General features: G+C 46.0%; 1 protein-coding gene and 1 long non-coding RNA gene across 2 annotated transcripts in view; one reads left to right on the top strand and one right to left on the bottom strand.

The window, feature by feature from the left end:
* The window catches only part of LOC130273629 (succinate dehydrogenase [ubiquinone] flavoprotein subunit B, mitochondrial), a 189086-nt gene that overhangs the window by 154433 nt on the left and 12694 nt on the right, over window positions 1–21959 (top strand). The window contains exon 13 of the mRNA XM_056520747.1: window positions 5001–5131. Coding sequence (XP_056376722.1) covers window positions 5001–5131 — 131 coding nt within the window. The remainder of the gene's footprint in view (window positions 1–5000; window positions 5132–21959) is intronic.
* On the bottom strand, window positions 1831–7253 carry LOC130273633 (uncharacterized). The gene is made up of 4 exons (XR_008844066.1): window positions 7176–7253; window positions 7028–7095; window positions 5406–5630; window positions 1831–2755 (listed from the first exon to the last, which is right to left on the bottom strand). It is a non-coding gene; the product is annotated as an uncharacterized LOC130273633 (long non-coding RNA).

Raw genomic sequence — 21959 nt, 5'->3', positions numbered from 1 at the left:
CTCCCTCGCCGGATCTTGTTGCCTTAGTGCCAGTGAAAGCGTTTCCTTGTGTGTTCCTAGCCTGTGTTCCAGACCTCCTGCCGTTGCCCCTGACTACGATCCTTGCTGCCTGCCCCGACCTTCTGCTACGTCCGACCTTGCTTCTGTCTACTCCCTTGTACCGCGCCTATCTTCAGCAGCCAGAGAGGTTGAGCCGTTGCTAGGGGATACGACCTGGTCACTACCGCCGCAGCAAGACCATCCCGCTTTGCGGCGGGCTCTGGTGAAAACCAGTAGTGACTTAGAACCGATCCTCTAGCACGGTCCACGCCAATCCCTCTCTGGCACAGAGGATCCACTACCTGCCAGCCGGCATCGTGACAGTAGCGCTTGCTTCCGTCCGCCCTATGCAGCCGCTCCGGTAGAGTTGGCTGCGCTTCTGCGAGTCACAGGCGGGGAGTGTAGTTGCGCGGCCTTAGGTGCAGGTGCCGGCGCCATTTTGGAGAGCACCGTCATCTGGCTCACGGGCTGCTCGAGACCCTGGAGGGGGCTGAAATAGTTAGATATCTGGACCGGTGGCTTCAGGGTCGATCCCCTGACCTCTGGCTCTGTCCTGTCTTTTTTGGGCGGATGTGGAACAGCTATTTCCCCAGTTTTCTAGGCCGTGGAGACGGAACTCAGCAGGCTAGTGACCTTCTCCTTGCATGGCCAGCCACGCCCCTCCAAGTAAAATTTAATTTTAAAATAAACACGACACATTGGAATTTTTTTTTTTTTTTTTTAAAGCAGTCCCACACAGCCCTCGTTAGCCATTTTATTTAAAAGAAAAAAAAATCCAGTTAATCCCCAGTAGTCCTCCGGATCCGCCATAATACTCTGCATACAGGGATTTGAAACAAGAAGAAAAAAGAAACACAAAAAATTGGTTAGGACATTTTTGGCGCTCTCCGCTGGGGAGAGCACCCATACTGCAATGTCTTCCCAAACAGAAAGCCTCCAATTGTTGCAAAACTACAACTCCCAGCATGCCCAGACAGCCTTTGGCTGTCTGTGCATGCTGGGAGTTGCAGTTTAGCAACAGCTGGAGTCTCCCTGTCTGGGAGGACACTGCCAGAAGGGTCTGTTCACATTATAGAAAACTGACAATGTGAACAGATCTATAGATAGCTGTATATACTGTATACCGCCCAAAGGGGCTATAGGACCAGGGAGTCTTGTCAGTATAGTGACTGGATTCCCGGATCCTGTACAGTATACACGGGTACACTATGCCCCCCCCGTATACTATACGGCCAGGGGAGGTGAATAGTGATGCTATACATCACTCCTCATCTCCTTACACTCTGTGGACCTGGCACTCAGCAACCGACCCACAGAGTGGTACCTGAAGACAGTGAGAAAACTGCCACAAGGTACAAGGTGGTTTCCATACACCAGGAAAAATGCCAGAAAAACTGCCAAAAATGCAAGAAAAAGCTGTGGCAGTTTTTCTTGCAGTTTTTCCTGGAGTTTTTGCTGGTGGGAAAAAACCTCAGTGGAATCCTAGCCTTACAAATGCTTGTACTTTAGACATATTCAGGGTGTGTACTAACCCACCCTTAACCTGTTAAGGACCCAAGGCGTACGGGTACGTACCTGTACGCCTGTGGGAATTTCGGTCCCCGCCACGCTTCGGGCGGGGACCGGAGCGACTGCTGATATCGATCAGCAGGCACCCCGCTATCCCTCCTATTGGTCGTATAGACGCGACGACCAATAGCAGATGAGAGGCGGGGGGGGGGGGGGGGTTAACTTTCAGTTTCCCCGTTCTGCCCACCCACAATAGGCGGGACAGAACGGGGAAACCGACAGGGACCGGTGCCGAAGTCCACTTACCCATCAGCGGAGGCTGCGGGCGGCGATGTCGCGCGGCTGGCTTCCTGGATCTTACGGAAGCTGGTGAGTTGTCTAGCAACATTTGGAGGGCTACAGTTTGAGACCACTATACAGTGGTCTCTAAACTGTTGCCCTTCAGATGTTGCAAAACTACAACTCCCAGCATGCCCATGCCCAGACATGCCCTATACTGTACAGGGCGCTACCAGACTCCAGTCAGTGCATACGCTTTAGTAATACGGATGTTTTACCAGTAAAATGCCCATTATAATTGATCAGTTCTTCCAGCCATTGACATGTTTCACAGATCTGGACTGTCCGTAACATTGTATGGTGAGTCTGGTTTCAAGTGACAATGGTCCAGAAAAGACCATTATATCCAAAAAGAACGAGAAGGGAGACACTTGTTACGAATATAAAATATACATAATGTTATTGATATACATTAAAATCTTATAAAAATATAGTATTTATGTTAAGGGAAGCACAAAATTTCCACTAAGTGCAGAATAATTTGTATAATGATATCCTGAAAGCCAAATGGTGCTCCTGGCCATGCAACCAAATATGGTCTAAGCGGGGGTATTACCGAACATGGGACGAACAGCGTAATAAAATATGGGGTGCATTTTCTACTTTTCAGATGCAATGTACAAAAAATATGTCCCACAAATAATGCATTTGTGGAAAAAAAAGAAAATTAAATTTTTTTCACTGACTTTGTATCCATTCCAGCCACACAAAAAGGAATCAAAGTACTCACTTTTGGTCTAGATGAATACTTTAGGGGGTGTAGTTTCCAAAATGGGGTCACTTGTGGGGGTTCTGTATGGTTCTGGCAGCTAAAACCCTTTGCAGGCATGAAGTGCGGCCTATAATCCATTCAGCCTAAAATGATGCCCTAAAATGATGCTCTAATTAATTTAAAATGTTAATTAAGAAACCAAAAAAATGCTGTCAAAATAAAGTAGAAATCTGAATGTATAAATTTCATAAACTATTTGATCAGTATGTATAAATATATGCATACTATTAGTGTTAAAATTGCAAAAAATCTTAATTTTTTTAAAATGTCATGATTTTTTGCATTGTAAAAAAAAAAAACTACAAATGATATCGGCTTACTTTTACTATGTACATGAAGGACAACTTGTGACAAAAAAACAATGACAGAATTATCGTGATTGGCAAAACGTTACCAGAGTTATTCTCTAATAAAGACAGACATCCCCGATTTGAAAAAACAGGCCTGGTCTTTCAGGGGCGTACAGGTTTATTTGGGTTGGTCCTTAAGGGTTTAAGCATATCTACGCTTTGTCAGTTGCTAACCAATGTGCCTTTGTAAAATTTTTCTCGGTTAATGTTCAGTAATTCCTGTATTGTTATAATAACTTTTATCCAAAACAAAAAAAATGTATTTAAAAAAAATAAAAAATATATCTTGATGCAAGATGGCAGCCCCCCATAATAATGCACAAAAAATTACAAATAGAAACATATATCGAAAAAAAAAAAGAACTTCATTCACTATATACCTCTAATGAGGAAAAAAAAAACTAGGTGACATGTTCCGTTAAAGTGTTTTTGTCATTAACCCCTTAACGACAATGGACGTAATTGTACTTTATGGTGCCGTAGTACTTAACGCACCATGACGTATATTTACACGCCACCATGGCCGCGAGCACCGGCAGGTCCCGGATGCTATCAGCAGCCAGGGACACGCCGGTAATGGCGGACATCCGCGATTTTGACCTTAAGGACCAGGCCAATTTTATTTTTGCATTTTGGTTTTTTCCTCCTCGTCTTCTAAAATCCATAACTCTTTTATATTTCCATCCACAGACCTATATAAGGGCTTGTTTTTTGCGTGACCAATTGTACTTTGTATTGAAACCTCTCATTTTACCAAAAAATTTATGGTGAACCCAAAGAATAATTTTTTAAGACAGAAATTTCAATGAAAACCACAATTTTGCACACTTTGGAGGGTTTCGTTTTCACACTGTACACTTTACGGTAAAAATGACGCGTTCTTTATTCTGTGGGTCAATACGATTAAAATGAAACCCATGGCTAGATACATTTTTTAACTTTTTTTTTCTTTACACTTTTTATGTCCCCATAGGGGAGTATCAATAGCAATCAGTTGATTGCTAATACTGTTCAGTGCTATGCATTGGGCATAGCACTGATCAGTATTATCGGCTATCTTCTGCTCTGGTCTGCTCAATCTCAGACCAGAGCAGAAGACGGCGGGAGATGGCCGGAGGCAGGTGAGGGCTGCCATTACAGATGATCGGAACCCCGCGGCAGCACTGCGGGCGCTCAGATAATCTATTTTAACATGCGCATTGCCGCAGATGCCGTGATCTGTATTGATCACGGCATCCGAGGGGTTAATGGCAGACAGCCGCGCAATCGCAGATGTTGATCATTACTGGCGGGTCCCCGGCTGCCGATAGCAGCCGATACCTGCAGAGTATGACGCGAGCACCGCTCCGATGCTCACGGTCATACGCTGGACATAAATGTACGTCCTGGTGCGCTAAGTACCCCGCACCAGGACGTACATTTACATCCGTGCTCATTAAGGGGTTAAGGACCAAAGGAGTACCTGTACGCCCGTGGGAATTCCGGTCCCCCAGACCGGGATGCCTGCTGAAATCATTCAGCAGAAGCCCTCTGATGTCTTTCAAAAGTAAAAACATGTCAACTTTATGATGCAAACATAAAGTAGACATATTGTATATGTGAATGTCTATTTTCCTTACAAGCAGAGAGCTTCAAAGTTAGAAAAATGCTAAATTTTCTAATGTTTCATGAAATTTTGGAATTTTTCACTAAGATAGTATCAACAAAAATGTACCACTATGTTAAAATAGAATATGTCACGAAAAAACAGTCTCTGAATCAAATTCATAAGTAAAGGCATCCCAGAGTTATTAATGCTTAAAGTGACAGTGGTCAGATGTGCAAAAAATGCTCTGGTCCTTAAAGGTGAAAATGGGCTTGGTTCTTAAGGGGTTAAAGAGAAGTGTGTTACCACAGAGGCCACAATATAATGACCCAATAACCCCATCTAGCAGGTGGCATTTGCTTTGACTTGACTGCGGTGATAACATAATAACGGCATCTAATTGTAGGAATCGTGTGGAACACTGATTTGGCGGAGGCGCTTGAGTTACAGAACTTAATGCTTAATGCACTTCAGACTATATATGGAGCTGAAGCTCGCAAAGAAAGTCGTGGGGCTCATGCAAGAGAGGACTATAAGGTGAGAATATATTTTAAAATATATCATTTTACGTGATGTGTATACTTGTGAGCCTTTAATATGACCTCTGGTTTCTTGACCAATAAAATCATTGTTGGAATTTATTTTTGTAATATTTATATTGTGTGCAGTACAGCTTTGACTTGCCTAAATTAGAGTTGGTTAATACATGATGAATGTTTTAACAGAATTCTGGTTATGCCTCTGTTGTCTGTAGAACTGACAGAAATAATGCAGATTGTCTTAATGGGGTTTTTTCAACTCCCCTGATTACCTCTCCTCTCTCTGCTGTGGCTGTCCCTTTTACACTTCTCAGGTTCTGGTGAACCAGCTAGGATCAAAGGCAGGTAATTTGCTTCTATGTCTCAGAGCTTTCAGGCTAATGGACTATGCCTTGAGCTGTCACACATGATGAATGGGCTGAGATAAGCCCAAGCAGGGATCTGGCCACTCTATACAGGGAGTGACATCACCACTGCTTCCAAAGATGATGGTTGTCCTAGGCAATGACCAAACAACAAGGGGGAGAAATAAGAAGACATATCTATAGAACTAGGCAAATGTGCTAAATGAAGCCAATTGCAAATATGTTCCACTGTATGCTCTCTACACATACAGTGAATATAAGAAGTCTACATATTTACCGTATATACTCGAGTGTAAGCCGAGTTTTTCAGCACCATTTTTAGTGCCAAAAACGTCACCCTTGGCTTCTACTCGAGTGATGGAAAAAAAAAAAAAAAAAATCGCAGGAATACAGGTAGGGGTGGCGAGAGGATGGGCCGGGCCGTCCATCGTCGCCCATCTATGCTACAGGGTCCTTCCGACTTCCAGTGGGGAGGGTGAGTCGGTCTAGTGACGCTGCATTGACGCCGCCGTGCAGGGACGTCCGTACGCGGCAGCATCAATGCAGAGCCACTAGCCCGGGGTCAGCCCGCAGCTGAGAAGAGGGCCTCTCGGTCAAGAAGGATGGCCCGAACCGGCTCACCCTCCCCACTAGAAGTCGGAAGGTCCCTGCAGCGACGTTGGACAGCTGCTAGGGAAGGACTGACAGAGCTGCAACTTGGGAGGTGAGTAGAGAACAAGAGAGGGGTGGTCTGGATGATGACAGGGGGGTATGAGGGGGATCTGGATAATGATGGGGGGGGCAAGGGGATCTGTATGATGGGGGAATAAGGGTGGTTTGGATGATAACAGGAGGGATGAGGGGGGGTCTGGATGATGACAGTGGGAGTTGGGATGATGACAGAGGAGGGCGGGATGATGTATTTCCCACCCTAGGCTTATACTCGAGTCAATAGGTTTTCCTGGGTTTTTGGGGTGAAATTAGGGGCCTCGGCTTATATTCGGAATGGCTAATTCTCGAGTATGTACAGTACTACTTTATTTTGAGGAAAAATACTACTATACAAAACTGATATCACTGCATCTGCAACTATAACAATGAAACATATTATTTATCCAGCATACTGAATGTAGTTAAAAGGGAGAATTGACGTTGTGTTTTTTGTCATACTGAGACTCACAAAATGGAATAATAAAAAATTTGCAAAGTCATATGTACTCCAAAATAGTAACATTGACATACAGACGTAGATCTTAGGTCATTTAGCTTTACCACTTCCACTACCACTTATTCATAAGCAGGACTGGATAATCATTGGGGCTTTTGGAGCTCATGCTCCGGGCCGCACGGCCAGGAGAGAAAGGGGGCCCCACTTCCTCTGCATCATGCAGGTCCTGGTCAGCAGTCATTTAAATGGGTACTCTGCTGGAAAACTTTAATTTTTTTTTTTAATGAACTGGTGCCAGAAAGTTAAATAGGTTTGTAAATTAAGTATAAAAAAACCAATAAGCGCAATATGGGACTTTAGAATGAGATTTTTTGGTATTTACCTGAGATGGTTAGTCAATCAGGCGAAGATGTGTAGAGTGCAGAATATGATGAAGATATATTTCAAGTGCTAAAATAATGTAATAATAGTAAGTGGACAATGTAATATAAATATAAATAAAACTGTATAAATTAAAAACAAGCGCCTACCTGTTATTTAAGGTGCGTACATAAGTGCAGGACAGCAGTAAAGTGCATATGGGGATATGTAACAGGGAGGAGGATCTAGTTGAAAAGGAAAAGCAAAGAACTGGTTAAGCAATAGAATGGTGGTTAAAATAATGTAAATATGTGATATTGTGCACTTGCCTATCTATTATGATGGTAAAATAGACCTCCAGATGTAAAAGATGTCACCAGCATTCAGGTAGGGGGATGCTGCAAGGGGAGAGAGCAAGTGATGTTTTTATCCAAGGATAGTGATATACAGTCCGGGATAGTGTGGGCTGTTTGCACCTGTGAAAATTTCGAAACAAAGAGCGGGCTATACAAATAGGTATCGGAACTGTTACGAGCAGTATCAATGCAATTAAGTATTTTTGTGTATGGTACCTTGTATTCGATGCAGCGTCTCTAGCTGGGTATTTGCTGAGGTCCGAATAAGTCCTTTATGTTAGCGGTAGCTGCGGAGATTCACAGGATCACGGGAGTACGCCCCGGCCGGTGAGATGTAGTGTCCATTTTCACTGGGGGGGCCTCTTCTCCCTGTGTGTTATCGTCAAGGCAATGTCACTACTCTGGGGCTGGGGCCAAAGCGCAGAGAAGAGGCCCCCCCCCCCCCCCCCCCGTGAAAATAGACAGCCCACAACGACTAACCATCCCCACCAGACGGTCCCTGCAGCATAGATGGCCCGGACCAGCTCACCCTAACGTCCCGCCGAGGGGAGGGGAGTACAAAACAAAAAGGGTGGGGGGCTGGATGATGACGAAGGCCGCAGTGTTCTTCAACCTGCGAACCTCCAGAGGTTTCAAAACTACAACTCCCAGCATGCCTGGACAGCCGATGGCTGTCCGGGCATGCTGGGAGTTGTAGTTTTGCAACCTCTGGAGGTCCGCAGGTCGAAGACCACTGATGAAGGGATTGACAGGGGGTGATAATGAAGGGGGGGATGATGACGGGGGTCTGGATGATTACATGGGGGGATGATGTATTTCCCACCCTAGGCTTATAGTCGAGTCAATAACTTTATTTATTTTATTTTTTTTCTGGGTTTTTGGGGAAAAATTAGGGGCCTCGGTTATATTTGGGTCGGCTTATACTCAAGTATATACGGCAATTATTTTAAATACGAGGATAGTTTTTTGTTCAGCAGTGGGGCACCGCAATGGGGACCATATTCGCACCAAGTTATTAAAATCTATATGTGGCCCTCTGGGAGGAACAATACATCCACCCCGGGGGCCCCTTGAGTGCGAACCTGGTCCTCTGGCGAAGATTTATTGACGACATTATTTTTATTTGGCAAGGAGGTGAATCTAGTTTGATCACCTTTTTAGATTAAATTAATAAAAATGACTTTTTAACCTTCACGGCTCTCTATAGCCAAACTCACGTTAATTTTCTAGATCTCAATATCAAAATAGTAGACGACAAAATTACTACTAGTACCTATTACAAAAAAACAGATAAAAATAGCTATATACGGACAGACAGTTGCCACCTTGCCCATCTGGTTACAAAATATCCCACAATGCCAGTTTCTCCGATTAAAGAGAAATTGCTCAGATTTGGACCAATATGATGAGGAAGCCCACTTCCTGCAGAAGAAAATCACCAACAAAGGATATGCGGAAAAATATCTCACAGAAACGTATAATAAAGTTCGGAATATAGAAAGAAAAAGCATATTGCATAAACCAGAAACATCAAAAACAAAAAAACAGGGAAACACAAATGAGTGTAACACTATATTAAAAATTCCTATTATTACCAAATTCAACAAGCACAGCTTCCTATTTCAGCGCACAGTGAAGAAACACTGGGGTACATTAAAAAATGACAAAATCATAGGAGAACACTTACCAGCAGCTTCATCCTTTGTATTTCAGAAAGCACAAAATATTGGTAATCTTATAGCTCCCACAATTAAAAGGATGAAATCTATACATACTAAAAAACAAAATACAGAATTTCTATCCATTAAAAATGGTTTCTTCCCCTGTAAACAACGTAAAGCCTGTACAGCGACTCAAAACATGACTCCTACCATGTCTTTTAAGAACAATAAAAACAATGACAATATAACATATCAAATTAAAAAGCATATTAATTGTACCACCTGAGGAGTTATCTACGCTATTCGCTGCCCATGTGAAAAATTGTATGTGGGCCGCACGAAGAGAATGTTAAAAAATAAGACTGGGAGAACACATTAACAATATACATAAAGGATATGAGGGACATCCACTATCCCTCCACTACAAAGAAAAACATTCAACAAACCCCAGGGGAACATGCTTCTTTGGGATAGAGAAAATTAACCCCCACTGGCGAGGAGTGAATTTCCTTGCCCAAATGTTGAGGGCAGAATCAAGATGGATATTTAATTTAAACACCATGGGGGAGATTTATCAAGGGGTTTAGAGCAGTGTTTTTGCTTACAAAAGTTAAACAAAAAGTCGCATGTGCTACTTTTGGCTGTAAGCAAAAATGAACAAAAGAGCTTACCAAAGTGAATTTCAGTTTTCACTGTGCAGTAGTCAGGGATTTATCAAGTGCGAAAGTCGCACAAAAAGTCGCAACCACCTCCAAAGCACCGCAAATGTAAGCAAGTCTGGAGCTGGCTTACAAACCTTGCTTTGGAGAGCGGAACTTCATATTTCCCGCTGGGAGCAGAGACCACGGCTCCGGCAGGAAATATGAAATCATATCTGTACACAGGAGCCCGGGCTGACTTCACTGTGCAGCCGCCCGGGCTCCGTTTTACCCCCCACCCCACGGTAATCTCCCGACGACTCCCCCCACCCCTCATCTCCCCCTGGTCATCTCTCCCCTGCCTGGTCATCTGCTGCAACCAGCCAATCACAGCCCAGACTGGCAAATATGAGAATACACTGTAGTTTCATATTCCGGGGAGCCGTCCGGCCTGCATCTATCACCGGCCCGCTCACCGCTGCAACTACAACTCCCAGCATGTCCTCAATGAAAGGACATGCTGGGAGTTATAGTCCTGTAACAGCAAGCGGCGGGTGGGAGATGTACAGGCGGGCAAGATGAAACTGACCAGCGGCAGAAGAAAGATAAGTGGTGGAGGAAAAGATAAGCAGCAGGGGAAAAGATAAGTGGCAGAGGAAACGATAAGCGGCAGGGGAAAAGATAAGCGGCGGAGGAAAAGATAAGCGGAGGAGGAAAGATAAGCGGCGGAGGAGAGATAAGTGGGGGGTTGGGGGAGATTACTGGGCAGGGGGGAGACGAGCTGGAGGGGGGGAGATGAGCTTGGGGGTGGGGGGGAGGAGAGATGAGCTGGGGGGGATTAACTAGGGGGTGGGCGGGGGTGCCTCAAGCTGTTGCTAAACTACAACTCCCATTACGGGAGTAGTAGTTTAGCTACAGGGTGCTTCCAGCTGTTACTTAAATGGGCACTGTCACCAACTTTATTTTTTGATATGTTGTAGTACTTATGTACTACAACATATCTCTAATATATATATATATAATTTTTTTTTTTTTAAATTAAAATTGTTTAATTTTCATTTGAAAACCGGCCACTAGGGGTCTCCCTCCTAGTGTCCGGCTGCAGCCTGGCGTGACGTCACGCCTGAAAAAGGACCGATGCGGCCGGGCATCGGCCCTTTTTCATTCAGCCTGCGCTCGCTCCCTGCCTGTCAATCAGACAGGCAGGGAGCGAGCGCATTAGCTCCCCGGCCACTGGCTGGGAGGCTACTCCTCCCGCACATCGCCGCCACCGTCCCTGCACGCCCACTGCCGGACTCTGCAGTAAGTGTAATGGGTAGGGGTGGGGGGTTGTGATGGAGGGAACGGGGTATGGCGCTGGGGGGGGGGGGGGGACGGGCTAGCGCCGCATGTAACTAATAGTTTATTTACACAGGGTGCCTCCAGCTGTTTCAATACTACAACTCCCAGCATGCCCTGACAGCCAATAGATGTCAGGGCAAGCTGGGAGTTGTAGTGATGAAACAGCTGGAGGCACCCTGTGTAGATGAACTAAGGGCGGAAGTCCCCCCCAGCAGGCATCAGTGACATGGTGCCTGCTGGGGAAGTCTGCCTGGTAGTGAGCACACTGCCAGGCAGACAAAAAGCATTTTTAATATAGTAAAAATAAAAATTAAAAGCAGGGAGGGGGTTAGGGATAGATTGGCAATAGGCAGGGACAGAAAAAAAAAATAGGGTGGTGGGAGCTACCCTTTAACTACAACTCCCATCATGGGAGTTGTAATTTAGAAACAGCAAGACTCCAGCTGTTGCTAAACTGGAGGCTTGCTGTTGCTTAATTACAAATTATGGGGGTTGTAGTTTAGAAACAGCTAGAGGCCTCTTGTTTGGAAACGCCGGTTTAGAGATGTTTTCGCAAAGGAAGTGGGCCATAAACGTACAAAGCACTTTCGGTGTTCTTTTCTTCTCATTTCAGATCTGTGTATAGACTTCTTCGGATTCGGTGGACTACGTCGATGACCAGTGTTTTTTTTTATTTATTTTTTTAAACATTAATAAAATAGCTAATGAGGGCTTGTGGGGGAGTTTTTTTGGGATAAAAGTTTTTAATAAGTGTTTTTTTTTTATTTTTATTTCCTTTACAGGCTTAGTAGTGGAAGCTGTCTAATAGACGGAGTCCATTACTAAGCCGGGTTTAGCGTTAGCCCCAAAAACAGCTAGTGCTAACCCCCAATTATTACCCTGGTACCCAATGCCACAGGGGTGCCGGGAAGAGACGGTACCAACAGGCCCGGAGCATCAAAAATGGCGCTCCTGGGCCTAGGCGGTAACAGGATGGCATTATTTAGGCTGGGGAGGGCCAGTAACAATGGTCCTTGCCCACCCTGGTAACGTCAGGCTGTTGCTGCTTGGTTAGTATCTGGCTGATTCTGAAAATACAGGGAAGCTATGCATTTTTTTTTCCCAAAAATAATACTGGCTCTTCCTGGCACCCCTGTGGCGGTGGGTATCAGGGTAATATTTGGGAGTTAGCGCTGTTTTTGGGCCTAACGCTAAGCCCCGGTTTAGTAGTGGACTCTGTCTATAAGACGGCTTCCATTACTAAGCCTGTAAAGGAAATTTAAAAATAAAACACAACACGTTTAAAAAACTTTTATAAAAAAAAAAAAAAAAAATCCTCCACAAGCCCTCGTTAAGCATTTTATTAATCCAAAAAAACGTGGTTCATCGTAGTCCACCGAATCTGAAGAAGTCCACAGGATACATGGATCTGAATTGAGAAGGAAAAAAAAATGGGTTAGTACATTCAGGGGGGAAAAAAAAGTTGTAAAAAAAATGTAATAAACACACACACACACTATATTATATATATATATATATATATATATATATATATACACACACACATATCGCACATTTTTTTTTACAGCTGTGACTTGAGGTGGGGTGACAAAGTGCTGTTCTGAAGTCATTTATTGTTTTTTTGCTTATGTGTGCTAAAAAAAATGGTATTCAAAAGGAATTTATTGGTTTTTGCTTATGTGAGCCAAATTTATCAACCCCCTGTGATAGTATAATAAATATGTCACACATAAGCAAAACCCCAAAAAAAAATGCCTACAGAACTTGCTTACCAAAGCAACAATGATAAATCTCCCCCCATGATCCCTCACGGACTTAATGCCGAGTTTGAAATATTTGTTTTTTTATGAAGGACACTTTCATATATGCATCTATCCATCCAAACGATAAATATCGCCTGTCACACACACTATTTTTATTATGTTTGTTATTGGAGGAAACATACCGTATATATTATTGTCACCAATTGACAGGAGGACAAGGAGAAAGGCATAGAGTATATATATATATATAAGGCAACTACGAGGTCCAATCCCACATCCCCGACGAAGGAGACCGGTGTAAAATCTCCGAAACGCGTTGGAGTGTTTTTTGGCCCTCGCTGAACTTTGTAGTGACATCAAAAACAAAACCTCACTTGCTCTCTCCCCTTGCAGCATCCCCCTACTTGAATGCTGGTGACATCTTTTACATCTGGAGGTCTATTTTACCATCATAATAGATAGGCAAGTGCACAATATCACATATTTACATTATTTTAACCACCATTCTATTGCTTAACCAGTTTGTTGCTTTTCCTTTTCAACTAGATCCTCCTCCCTGTTACATATCCCCATATGCACTTCACTGCTGTCCTGCACTTATGTACGCACCTTAAATAACAGGTAGGCGCTTGTTTTTAATTTATACAGTTTTATTTATATTTATATTACATTGTCCACTTACTATTATTATATTATTTTAGCATTTGAAATATATCTTCATCATATTCTGCACTCTACACATCTTCGCCTGATTGACTAACCATCTCAGGTAAATACCAAAAAATCTCATTCTAAAGTCCCATATTGCGCTTAGTGTGAAGGCTAATTATTATTAGCCTGTATTTGTGGGAGGGGCAGGGATTTCGCTATAAGAACCCGCGGCAGCTCCTGTGTCTGACGCCACGGGTTCTTCACGTCATCGATGGTCAGCTGACTGTCAGGTCAGCTGACCGGAAGTTCGCTCCGAGTTGGCGTGGGTAAGTGGCTGAGACTGACTGAGGCATGCGGCGGTGCCCTCCTTGCTCCGGAGGTAAGCCGCAGCTTCGGGGGACCTCAATCAGTCCAGCCCTGGTGTTTATAATTTTCTGGGGGCTCGATTACTAGTGGTGTGGTTAAGCGGCCGAACTGAGCGGGGGTAGCGAATCCTGGCCTTCCTTTTGCTCTGAAGGTAAGTCAGAGCGCAGGGGTCCCCCCGTTCAGCCCGGCCCATTCTACGGCCGGCTCGGGCCACGCTACATAGCGCGGTGTTTAGTAAATAGATAACTGCCAGCTCGAGCCACGCTACACTAACGCTGCATTTAATATGGGTTAGTTGCCAGCTCGAGCCACGCTACATAAACACGGCATTTCAGATGGGTTAGTTGCCAGCTCGAGCCACGCTGATTGGACCTGAGGAAGAGGGGAGCCTGTCCCCTCGCAACGCGTAGTCCCTGCTTTATCCAAAATAAAGTGCATCTTTTACCTCATCACGGCTCCTGACATCATTTCCTCAACTGCCGCACGGGTGAGCGCCAGGATCGGATTCCTTTTTCCCCGCTACCACTCAGTTGCCAGCTCGAGCCACGCTACACAAACGCGGCATTTCAGATGGGTTAGTTGCCAGCTCGAGTCACGCTACATAAATGCGGCATTTAATATGGGTTAGTTGCCAGCTCGAGCCACGCTACACAAACGCGGCATTTCAGATGGGTTAGTTGTCAGCTCAAGCCACGCTACACTAACGCGGCATTTAATATGGGTTAGTTGCCAGCTCGAGCCACGCTACACAAACGCGGCATTTAATATGGGTTAGTTGCCAGCTCGAGCCACGCTTCATAAACGCGGCATTTAATATGGGTTAGTTGCCAGCTCGGGCCACGCTACATAAACGCGGCATATAATATGGGGTAGTTGCCAGCTCGGGCCACGCTACACTAACGCGGCATTTAATATGGGGTAGTTGCCAGCTCGAGCCACGCTACACAAACGCGGCATTTCAGATGGGTTAGTTGCCAGCTCGAGTCACGCTACATAAATGCGGCATTTAATATGGGTTAGTTGCCAGCTCGAGCCACGCTACACAAACGCGGCATTTCAGATGGGTTAGTTGTCAGCTCGAGCCACGCTACACTAACGCGGCATTTAATATGGGTTAGTTGCCAGCTCGAGCCACGCTACACAAACGCGACATTTAATATGGGTTAGTTGCCAGCTCGAGCCACGCTTCATAAACGCGGCATTTAATATGGGTTAGTTGCCAGCTCGGGCCACGCTACATAAACGCGGCATATAATATGGGGTAGTTGCCAGCTCGGGCCACGCTACACTAACGCGCCATTTAATATGGGGTAGTTGCCAGCCCGAGCCATGCTACATGAACACGGCATTCAATGTGGGGTAGTCACCAGCTCGGGCCATGCTATAATGTTTTGTTATATGATAGGGCCTGGGGCTGGATAGCCAGCTAGGGCTATGCCATTCACATATGGGCTGGTTCAGGCCACGTCACAATGTTGTGCTAGTAGCGTTCATGTAGTGCATGCGCTTGTAGTATCTGCGTGGATGCTGGTAGTACTGTACAGGCACCCATATTATTCATACTCTGCCCGCTCTCTGACTGCTCCGCTCTGCACATTACAGTAAGGGGTTAATTATATTCCAGCACGCTCTGACTGCACCGCTCTGCACATTACAGTAGGGGTTAATTATATGCCAGCACGCTCTGACTGCTCCGCTCTGCACATTACAGTAAGCGGTTAATTATATGCCAGCACACTCTGACTGCTCCGCACATTACAGTAAGGGGTTAATTATATGCCAGCACGCTCTTACTGCTCCGCTCTGCACATTACAGTAGGGGTTTATGGTATGCCAGCTCGCTCTCTGACTGCTTCGCTCTGCACATTACAGTAGGGGTTAAATATATGCCAGCACACTCTCTTACTGCTCAGCTCTGTATGTTACAGTAGGGGTTAATTATATGTCAGCTCGCTCTCTGACTGCTCCGCTTTGCGCATTACTGTAAGGGGTTAATTATATGTCAGCTCGCTCTCTGACTGCGCGCATTACTGTAGGGGGTTAATTATATGTCAGCTCGCTCTCTGACTGCTCCGCTTTGCACGTTACAGTAGGGGTATTAAAAAAAAAAAGAAAAAGAAAGGAGGGGCGCTAGTAGGTGGTCTTTCCATCATGGTGCGATCTTCGCTTTTGTCAGTTGATTGTGTACGATAGGTTTTTGTTAGGTTGCAGTGGGCGTTCTGTACACACGCTTGCAGCATTTATACTGTACACACTCTCGTAGAATTTATATATTGTGCACACGCTCCTAGCAATAATACTGTGCACATGTTCGTAGCATTTTTTTGTTGTACACACGCTAGTAGCTTATATACTGTACACGCTTGTAGTTTTCATACTGTACACACGCTAGTAGCATTTATACACTATATACGCTAGTAGCATTTATACTGTACACGCTAGTAGCACTTATACTGTACATGCTCGTAGCATTTTTTACTGTACACGCTAATAGCGTTAATACTGTACACGCTCGTAGCATTAATACTGTACACGCTAGTAGCATTAATACTGTACACACGCTAGTAGCATTAATACTGTACACACACTCGTAGCATTTATACTGTACACGCGCTCACAACTTTAATACTGTACACACGCTCGTAGCATTTATACTGTACACACACTAGCAACATTAATTCTGTACACACGCTAGTAGCATTAATACTGTACACATGCTCGTAGCATTTATACTGTACAGACACTCGTAGCATTTATACGGCACACACGCTCATAGCATATATTTTCTACACTCGCTCGTTTGATTCATACTGTACACACGCTTGCACACACTTGTAGGATTTATATTGTACACAATTGCACATGCTTGTAGGGTTTATATTGTACACACGCTGGTAGGATCATACTAAACACGTGCTTGTTGGGTTTATTCTGTAAACATTCTCGTAGGAATTATATTGTGCACACGCTCGTAGGTTTATACTGTACACACGCTCGTAGGTTTATACTGTACACACACTCGTAGGGTTTGTGCTGTACATGCTCGTAGGATTTATACAGTACACAAGCTCGTAGTGTGTATATACGGTACACACGCTTGTAGGTTTATACTGTTTACACGCTCGTAGGGTTTGTACTGTACACGCTCGTAGGATTTATACAGTTCACACGTTCGTAGGATATATATATGCTACACACGCTTGTAGGTTTATACTGTGTACACGCTCGTAGGGTTTGTACTGTACACGCTCGTAGGATTTAGACAGTACACACGCTCGTAGGTGTTGTACGATACACACGCTCATAGTATTTATGCTGTACACTCGCTCGTAGGTGTTGTACGGTACACACGCTCGTAAGTTTTTATGGTGCACGCTCGTAGGGTTGTATTGCACGGGTGTTCGTGGGAGCCATGCTGTGCGTGCGCTCGTGGCATGCGTGCTACATACACTTGCAGTGTTTGCGCGGGTTATTGGGCTTGTAGCATTTGTACCACACACATGCTCGTACAGTGCATGGAGTGTTGTCTTGTGCGTAGGCATGTGGTCATATAGTTACTGCATCCATGCATATCGTTGGTTATTGGTGTTGACCAAACGTGCATGCGCTTTGGTTGCGCATGTGCGCATGTGGTTGGCATGACTATAAGTTCGTCAAGTTTGTTGGTACAGTCGCTCATAGCTGTTTTACGGTATAGTTTCTGTACATATGCACATAATTGTTCTGTGCATATTTGTATATAGTAGCGCCGGGTTTACGTGCATAGTTTATTCTGGGCGTTCGCTCATATAGTTCGTTTGTGTATTCGCACATATTTCATTCGGTCTATACGCTCAGGGTTTCAGTGCATACTCTCATCGCCCTGTTCTTTAGTTGTCGTGGCAGCCCTGCATACCCGCATATGGGTCATCCGGTGTATATGTGCACAGTAGTTCGGGCATACATCCATAGTTCATTCTTTGGATACGTGCACATAATATTGAACGGTGCGTACGCTCACATAATTATTAGGTGCCCACATAGTGTGTTCCGTACATACCAGCAATTAGATTGTTCCCTGCATGTTCGCATAGTTAGTCTGTTCTTATGCCCATATAGCTTGTTCTGTATGTACGCTCCGAGTTATTCTATGCATACGCACACATAGTTTGTACGGCATATGTTCACTTAGTTCTATGCATACGAGCATAGTTGTTTTGGCATATGCTCACTTAGTTAGTCCTGTGCAGACGCACACATAGTTGTTCTGGCATACGTTGATTTAGTCCTGTGCGTGCGCGCAAATAGTTTGTTCTGTGTATTCGCTTATATAGTTGTCAAGTGCACACGCTCAAAGTTTTGTGCATACTCTGTTCTATGGATATGCTCTTGTAGTTGATTTAAGTTGTTCGGTGTATCTTCTCATAGTTTTTCACTACATATGCTCGCTCATGCAATTCATGATAGCCATACGTTCATATAGTTTCTTCTGTGCGTGCACTCAAAGTTTGTTCCGTATATACTCACATATTGTTGGTCTGTGTACACAGTCGTGGGTTGTTTTGAGCATATGTTAGTAAGGTGCATAGTCCTAAAGATTTTGCCGGGCCCACATTCATATTGTCATGCGCTGCATATGTGTCAAGGAGTCATACAAGGCAAAGCATTTATGGTGTTCTTATTCGCTATACATTCATAGGTTCATATGTTTCTTGAGGTCTTGCCGTGCCATGTTATGATGTTTAGGCAATTTACCCATGTCTTTGAGACTGAGCAGGTTTTTCAGCATTGTGCGAATCCGGGCACACATTATTCGGTGGGTCACCACGTTTTATTAACATTTGGGTCGTGTATACGAGGGTATAGGTTTCGGTTTATTATTTGCCACGTAGATACTAGTAGCTATATATATTGGATGAGGCTTTTTATTCGGCTAGACCAGTCACGTCTACAGGTCAGTCCGAATACAACCTGACTCGTCTTCAGGTTGGCAATAATGTCATTATATATGTTGCGTTTGTTCAGCAATTGGGTTATGCATAGGGTTAAAGTTTTATTTATTTTCCATTGAGAATTGCTTAGTTTGTTACTGTCGTGGTTACAACCCATCGTGGCTTCAGGTTACGGTCATATTATTAGTTACATATTTGGTTGAGTCTTTCGTTTTTTTTACCCGGCCTGTCACGTCTACAGGTCGGTTCAGCTGTAACCTGACACGACTTCAGGTTGTCGGCAATGTCATGTTATGTGTTGTGTTATTCAGTAGTCGGGTGGTGCTACAAGGGATATAGCTTTATTTTCCATTGTGAGTTGCCTCGTCTATAGTTTAATCATGGTTACAACCTGTCTTGGCTTCAGGTTAACGGTCGTACTATTAGTTACATATTTGGTTGAGTCTTTCATTTTCGGCTTGTCACAGGTCGGTTCAGTTTCTACCTGACACGACTTCAGGTGGGTGACAACATCATTACGTTTTCATTTGTTTAATTAGCATTCGGGTCATGCATACTGTCACGATTCGGCTTCCAGGTAGTGGATCCTCTGTGCCAGAGAGGGATTGGCGTGGACCGTGCTAGTGGACCGGTTCTAAGCCACTACTGGTTTTCACCAGAGCCCGCCGCAAAGCGGGATGGTCTTGCTGCGGCGGTAGTGACCAGGTCGTATCCACTAGCAACGGCTCACCTCTCTGGCTGCTGAAGATAGGCGCGGTACAAGGGAGTAGGCAGAAGCAAGGTCAGACGTAGCAGAAGGTCGGGGGCAGGCGGCAAGGTTCGTAGTCAGGATGGGTAGCAGAAGTTCAGGTACACAGGCTTTGGACACACTAAACGCTTTCACTGGCACAAGGCAACAAGATCCGGCAAGGGAGTGCAAGGGAGGAGACTAGATAAAGGCAGGGAGCAGGTGGGAGCCAATAAGCTAATTGGGCCAGGCACCAATCATTGGTGCACTGGCCCTTTAAGTCTCAGAGAGCTGGCGCGCGCGCGCCCTAGAGAGCGGAGCCGCGCGCGCCAGCACATGACAGCAGGGGACCGGGACGGGTAAGTGACCTGGGATGCGATTCGCGAGCGGGCGCGTCCCGCTGTGCGAATCGCATCCCCAACGGCCAAAACAGTGCAGCGCTCCCGGTCAGCGGGACTGACCGGGGCGCTGCAGGGAGAAAGACGCCGTGAGCGCTCCGGGGAGGAGCGGGGACCCGGAGCGCTAGGCGTAACAGTACCCCCCCCCTTAGGTCTCCCCTTCTCTTTGTCCGGTAACTGCCTCCCCTGGGATGAGGACACCGGGAAAGAATGGAGGGTTTCCTCAACGGCAGGCAGTACAGCAGGAGTGGGAATGGGGAGGGAGGGCAGAGGGCGAGGCCTGGCACGGGGCAGTGTGACACCAGGACGGGGGCCATGGGGAGGCACAGAGGCTTGCCTGATGGGACTGGGAGGGGGGGAGAGACACTTCCTGTGGCAGGCAGAGTCCCAGTTCCTGATCTCCCCGGTGGTCCAATCAATGGTGGGGGAATGAAGCCGGAGCCAAGGCAGACCGAGGAGGACCTCAGAGGTACAGTTGGGGAGAATGAAGAACTCAATCCTTTCGTGGTGGGGTCCGATAGACATCAGGAGGGGTTCTGTGCGGTAACGCACGGTGCAGTCCAATCTGGCTCCGTTGACCGCGGAAATGTAGAGCGGTTTGACGAGACGGGTCACCGGGATGCTGAATCTATTAACAAAGGACTCCAACATAAAATTCCCGGAGGCACCAGAGTCCAAGCAGGCCACGGCTGAGATGGAGGAGTTGGCTGTAGAGGAAATCCGCACGGGCACCGTGAGACGTGGAGAAGAAGACTTAGAAGCAAAAGATGCCACACCCACGTGAGCTGGGTGCGTGCGTGCGTTTCCCAGGCGTGGAGGACGGATAGGGCAATCCACCAAGAAATGCTCAGTACTGGCACAGTACAGACAGAGATTTTCTTCTCTACGGCGATTCCTCTCTTCCTGGGTCAGGCGAGACCGATCCACTTGCATGGCCTCCTCGGCGGGAGGCCCAGGCGAAGACTGCAAAGGATGCTGTGGGAGAGGTGCCCAGAGATCTAAGTCTTTTTCCTGGCGGAGCTCTTGGTGTCGCTCAGAAAAACGCATGTCAATGCGGGTAGCCAAATGGATGAGTTCTTGGAGGTTGGCAGGAATCTCTCGTGCGGCCAGCACATCCTTGATGCGACTGGATAGGCCTTTTTTAAAGGTCGCGCAGAGAGCCTCATTATTCCAGGATAGTTCAGAAGCAAAAGTACGGAATTGTATGGCGTACTCGCCAACGGAAGAATTACCCTGGACCAGGTTCAGCAAGGCAGTCTCAGCAGAAGAGGCTCGGGCAGGTTCCTCAAAGACACTTCGGACTTCAGCAAAGAAGGACTGGACTGTGGCTGTGGCAGGATCATTGCGGTCCCAGAGCGGTGTGGCCCAAGACAAGGCCTTTCCTGAAAGAAGACTTACTACGAATGCCACCTTAGACCGTTCAGTAGGAAACAAGTCTGACAACATCTCCATATGCAGGGAACACTGAGACAAAAATCCACGGCAGAGTCTGGAGTCCCCATCAAATTTGTCCGGCAGGGACAAGCGGAGGTTAGGAGCGGCCACTCGCTGCGGAGGAGGTGCAGGAGCTGGCGGAGGAGATGGTTGCTGCTGTAGCAGAGGCAGAATTTGCTGTAACATGGCGGTCAACTGCGACAGCTGCTGTCCCTGTTGGGCAATCTGCTGCGATTGCTGAGCGACCACCGTGGGAAGATCAGCGAGACTTGGCAGCGGCACCTCAGCGGGATCCATGGCCGGATCTACTGTCACGATTCGGCTTCCAGGTAGTGGATCCTCTGTGCCAGAGAGGGATTGGCGTGGACCGTGCTAGTGGACCGGTTCTAAGCCACTACTGGTTTTCACCAGAGCCCGCCGCAAAGCGGGATGGTCTTGCTGCGGCGGTAGTGACCAGGTCGTATCCACTAGCAACGGCTCACCTCTCTGGCTGCTGAAGATAGGCGCGGTACAAGGGAGTAGGCAGAAGCAAGGTCAGACGTAGCAGAAGGTCGGGGGCAGGCGGCAAGGTTCGTAGTCAGGATGGGTAGCAGAAGTTCAGGTACACAGGCTTTGGACACACTAAACGCTTTCACTGGCACAAGGCAACAAGATCCGGCAAGGGAGTGCAAGGGAGGAGACTAGATAA

This window comes from Hyla sarda, chromosome 5, assembly GCF_029499605.1.
Source record: "Hyla sarda isolate aHylSar1 chromosome 5, aHylSar1.hap1, whole genome shotgun sequence".
NCBI lineage: Eukaryota > Metazoa > Chordata > Amphibia > Anura > Hylidae > Hyla > Hyla sarda.
The sequence above is the reverse complement of the archived record's forward strand: the minus strand, read 5'-3'. Positions and strand labels throughout refer to the sequence as shown.